The 5,485-nt window shown below is 56.8% G+C and overlaps 1 protein-coding gene across 1 annotated transcript; it reads left to right on the top strand.

Moving 5' to 3' along the window:
* The first annotated feature begins 6 nt into the window (after positions 1 to 6).
* LOC142483239 (histidine N-acetyltransferase-like) lies at positions 7 to 4,829 on the top strand. The gene is made up of 3 exons (XM_075583302.1): positions 7 to 1,334; positions 3,194 to 3,418; positions 4,242 to 4,829. Exons 1-3 carry the CDS (start codon positions 1,137 to 1,139, stop codon positions 4,797 to 4,799), a joined length of 981 nt encoding a protein of 326 aa, XP_075439417.1. The 5' UTR covers positions 7 to 1,136; the 3' UTR covers positions 4,800 to 4,829.
* Positions 4,830 to 5,485: the final 656 nt, after the last annotated feature.

The following is a 5,485-nucleotide window of genomic DNA, read 5'->3' as shown; positions in this document are numbered from 1 at the left end:
TGACAGAGAGAGAGTGACAGAGAGAGAGTGACAGAGAGAGACAGTGACAGAGAGAGACAGTGACAGAGAGAGACAGTGACAGAGAGAGACAGTGACAGAGAGAGACAGTGACAGAGAGAGACATTGACAGAAAGAGACAGACAGACAGTGACAGAGAGAGACAGTGACAGAGAGAGACAGTGACAGAGAGAGACAGTGACAGAGAGAGACAGTGACAGAGAGACAGTGACAGAGAGAGACAGTGACAGGAAGAGACAGAAAGACAGTGACAGAGAGAGACAGTGACAGAGAGAGACAGTGACAGAGCGAGACAGTGACAGAGAGATACAGTGACAGAAAGAGACAGACAGTGACAGAGACAGACAGTGACAGAGAGAGACAGTGACAGAGAGAGGCAGTGACAAAGAGAGAGGCAGTGACAAAGAGAGAGACAGTGACAAAGAGAGAGACAGTGACAGACAGTGACAAAGAGAGAGACAGTGACAGACAGTGACAAAGAGAGACAGTGACAGACAGTGACAGAGAGAGACAGTGACAGTGACAGACAGTGACAGAGAGAAACAGTGACAGACAGTGACAAAGAGAGACAGTGACAGAGAGAGACAGTGACAGACAGTGACAGAGAGACAGTGACAGAGAGAGACAGTGACAGACAGTGACAGAGAGAGACAGTGACAGAGAGAGACAATGACAGACAGAGAGAGACAGTGACAGACAGTGACAGAGAGACAGTGACAGAGAGAGACAGTGACAGACAGTGACAGAGAGAGACAGTGACAGAGAGAGACAGTGACAGAGAGACAGTGACAGAGAGAGACAGTGACAGAGAGAGACAGTGACAGACAGTGACAGAGAGACAGTGACAGAGAGAGACAGTGACAGAGAGAGACAATGACAGACAGTGACAGAGAGAGACAGTGACAGACAGTGACAGAGAGACACGTGTCCTATCCCTGCAGGTCTCTCTTGGTCGCCCGGACCCCGTTTTCTGTCTCTGCGTCACGTGGCCCGTCCGTGGCTCCAGCACACTCTTGCTGAGATTTGTGTCCCCTAGTGTTCTCCCGTGGCTTCTGGTCCTGTGGCTCACTCTCTCACGTCACGTGTGTACCCTCCTCGTGTCCTCCCGTGGCCCTAACATGAAGCTGGAGGTGGTCCCCGGGGCCCCCCACGACGGGGGTCTGGAGTTCGTGCTGGCCACGGAGAAGGAGTTTGACGAGGTCGTGTCCATGTCCCACGGGATTTACGGGGGGCTGGATTACCTGCCGAGTCGCTACCACAGCTGGGTCAGCGAGAAGGACAGGATGGTGGTACTGGCCAAGAAGGGGGGGGATGTGGTGAGGACCCTCTACACCCCTCACCTCTGACCCCATCCCCCATGCCCTCTGACCTCCTGCCCAGTAACGACCCTGCCCTCTGTCCCCTTGCTATTCTCTCTGACCCCTGCCCTCTCTCTAACCCCTTCCTATTCTCTCTGACCCCTTGTTATTTTCTCAGACCCCTGTCCTCTCTCTGACCCCTGCCCTCTCTCTGACCCACTTCCTATTCTCTTTGACCCCTGCCCTCTCTCTGACCCCTGCCCTCTCTCTGACCCCTGCTCTGTCTCTGACCCCTGTCACCGCTCTCTGACCCCATGCCTATTTCTGCCCCCTGTCACTTCTCTCTCACCCCTGCCCTCTCTCTGACCCCGTGCCCGGTTACCCCCGCTCTCTCTGACCCCTGCCCTCTCTCTGACCCCTGCCCACTCTCTGACCCCTGTCACTTCTCTCTCACCCCTGTCCTCTCTCTGACCCCATGCCCGGTTACCCCCCTCCCTCCTCCCCTCTCTCTTACCTATGCCCTCTCTCTGACCCCCGCCTTCTCTCTGACCCCTGTCACCACTCTCTGACCCCTGGCCTCTCTCTAACCCCTGTCACTTCTCTCTCACCCCTGTCCTCTCTCTGACCCCATGCCCGGTTACCCCCCTCCCTCCTCCCCTCCCTCTTATCCATGCCCTCTCTCTGACCCCCGCCTTCTCTCTGACCCCTGTCACCCCTCTCTGACCCCTGGCCTCTCTCTAACCCCTTGCACTTCTCTCTCACCCCTGTCCTCTCTCTGACCCCTGCCCTATCTCTGACCCCTTCCTATTCTCTCTGACCCCTGGCCTCACTCTCTGACCCCCGGCCTCTCTCTGCCCCTGTCACTTCTCTCTCACCCCTGCCCATCTCTCTGACCCTATGCCCGGTTACCCCCCCCTCTACCTCCCCCCACTCTCTCTGACCCCTGCCCTCTTTCTCACCCCTGCCCTCTCTCTGACCCCATGCCCGGTTACCCCCGCTCTCTCTGACCCCTGCCCTCTCTCTGACCCCTGCCCTCTCTCTGACCCCTGTCACCACTCTCTGACTCCTGGCCTCTCTCTAACCCCTGTCACTTCTCTCTCACCCCTGTCCTCTCTCTGACCCCATGCCCGGTTACCCCCCTCCCTCCTCCCCTCTCTCTTACCCATGCCCTCTCTCTGACCCCCGCCTTCTCTCTGACCCCTGTCACCCCTCTCTGACCCCTGTCCTCTCTCTAACCCCTTGCACTTCTCTCTCACCCCTGTCCTCTCTCTGACCACATGCCCGGTTACCCCTCCTCTATCCCCCCACTCTCTCTGACCCCTGCCCTCTCTCTGACCCCTTCCTATTCTCTCTGACCCCTGGCCTCTCTCTGCCCCTGTCACTTCTCTCTCACCCCTGCCCATCTCTGACCCTATGCCCGGTTACCCCCCCTCTCTCCCTCCCCCCACTCTCTCTGACCCCTGCCCTCTCTCTGACCCCTGCCCTCTCTCTGACCCCTTCCTATTCTCTCTGACCCCTTGCCTCACTCTCTGACCCCTGGCCTCTCTCTGCCCCCTGTCACTTCTCTCTCACCCCTGCCCATCTCTCTGACCCTATGCCCGGTTACCCCCCCCCTCTCCCTCCCCCCACTCTCTCTGACCCCTGCCCTCTCTCTCACCCCTGCCTTCTCTCTGACCCCATGCCCGGTTACCCCCGCTCTCTCTGACCCCTTGCCTCACTCTCTGACCCCTGGCCTCTCTCTGCCCCCTGTCACTTCTCTCTCACCCCTGCCCATCTCTCTGACCCTATGCCCGGTTACCCCCCCCCCCTCTCCCTCCCCCCACTCTCTCTGACCCCAGCCCTCTCTCTGACCCCTGCCCTGTCTCCCCTCCCCTCAGATCGCCCTCCTCGCCATGTTTGTGGTGGACGGGGGGGAGACGGCCCTCATGGAGGGTCTCCGCGTGGCCCCGTGGGAGCGCGGGAGGGGAGTGGCCGGAATACTGCAGCGGTTCTGCTGCCAGCTGGTGAAGCATCGGTACCCGAGCGTGAGAGTAATACGGCTGACCAGGGACGACAAGCTGAGCGCCAAGGAGCTGACCAAGTACCGGGTCATCGCAAAGCAGGTGACGGGGGGGAGGGAGAAGACGGGAGGGGTGGGGGGACACAAGGGGGGACAGGGAGGAAGAGGTCAGGGGGAGAGAGGGGGGGTGGAGATAGATGGGGGGCAGTATCATTGCAAAGCAGATGACACCACAGATAGGGGTAATACAGTTGACATCGATTCCTTTCTCTCTCTCTCTCTCTCTCTCTCTCTCTCTCTCTCTCTCTCTCTCTCTCTCTCTCTCTCTCTCTCTCTCTTTCTCTCTCTCGCTCTCTCTCTCTCTTTCTCGCTCTCTCTCTCTCTTTCTCCCTCTCTCTCTCTTTCTCTCTCTCTCTCTCGCTCCCCCTCGCTCTCATTTTCTCTCTCTTACTTTCCCTTCCTTTCCCTCCCCTCTCTGTCTCCCTCCCTCCTCCCTCCCATCCCCCTCTCTCTCTCTCACACACTCTCGTTCTCTCTCCCTCTCTTTCTCCCTTCCTCTCTATCTCGCTCTCTCCCCCCCTCCCTCTCTCTCTCTCCCCCCTCCCTCTCTCTCTCTCTCTTTCTATCTATCTCTCTATCTCTCCCCCCCTCTCTGTCTCTCTCTCTCTTCATCTGTCTCTCCCACCTCTTCCTCTCTCACCTCTTCCCCCCTTCTCTCTTTCTCTCTCTCCCTTCCTCTCGCTTTCTCTGTCTCTCGCTTTCTCTATCCTCTCTCTCCCCCCTCTGTGTCTCTCTCCCCTCTCTGCCTCCCTTTCTCTCCTGCCTCTCTCTTCACCTGTCTCCCCCACCTCTTCCTCTCTCACCTCCACCTCTTTCCCCACCCCCACCCCCCTCCTTCTCTCTCTTTCTCTCCCCCTCACATACAGGGCATCCTCCTTGTCCGTTTCAACGCCCCCAACCTCTCCTCCCGCCTCCCCTCCCTCCCCCCTGGGCCCTCCTCCCCACCGTCTCCTCACCCGCCTCCTGTCCTCTTGACCCCCGACGATGTCCGGGGGGTCTTTATGGAGCGGGGGGGTCTCCTGCGCGATCTCCTTCCCAACCAGACCCTCGTCCAGGACTGGCAACCGTTCCGGGCTTTGCCTGGCAACCACGACCTTCTGTGCCAGAAGTCTCTACGTTGGATGGTGGACGACCATGCAAGGCCAAGGGTCACCTCCATTTGTACCCCACCCTTCCCCGTCCCTGCGGGGCCCCTCTGCTTCTATCTGAACATTGACGTCTTCGGCTCCGGACTGCGGGGGGCTCAGGAGCAGCTGCTGTCCCACCTTGGCGCCCACGTCCCGTCTCTGCCCGGTGACGTCAAGTGCCAGCTCTTCCTGCCCCCCAACATGTGGAGGCCAATGGCTGATTTCTGCACTTCCGTGCTTGGCCTTCACCTGGAGAAGGGTTACACGGAGCAGTACCTGCTGGAGGCCGATATATAGGAGGGGGGGCATGGGTATCCCTCCCCCCCCCCCCCAAAAACAAAAAAAAACAAATGAAACCCCAGCTACCATTGGGGAGGTGTGGGGACCACCCCCTTTTTACTAACATACCCTCTTATATATAAATCTGAGCCCCCCCCCTCCCCATAACTCACACAATATATATAAATCTGAGCCCCCCCATAACACACAATATATATCAATCTGAGCCCCCCCATAACACACAATATATATCAATCTGAGCCCCCCCCATAACACACAATATATATAAATCTGAGCCCCCCCATAACACACAATATATATAAATCTGAGCCCCCCCATAACACACAATATATATATATAAATCTGAGACCCCCATAACTCACACACACCTTATATATAGATATGAGACCCCCATAACTCATACAAACCTTATATATATCTGAGACCCCCATAACTCAGGCACCTTATATATACATCTGAGACCCCCATAACTCACACACCTTATATATACATCTGAGACCCCCATAACTCCTACACACCTTATATATACACATCTGAGACCCCCACAACACACACACCTTATATATACATCTGGGACCCCCAAAACTCACACACCTTATATATAGATCTGAGACCCCCATAACTCCTACACACCTTATATATACACATCTGAGACCCCCACAACACACACACACCTTATATAT

This window comes from Ascaphus truei, unplaced genomic scaffold (assembly GCF_040206685.1).
Source record: "Ascaphus truei isolate aAscTru1 unplaced genomic scaffold, aAscTru1.hap1 HAP1_SCAFFOLD_311, whole genome shotgun sequence".
Classification (NCBI taxonomy): Eukaryota; Metazoa; Chordata; class Amphibia; order Anura; family Ascaphidae; genus Ascaphus; species Ascaphus truei.
This window is presented reverse-complemented; position numbering and strand designations above follow the sequence as displayed.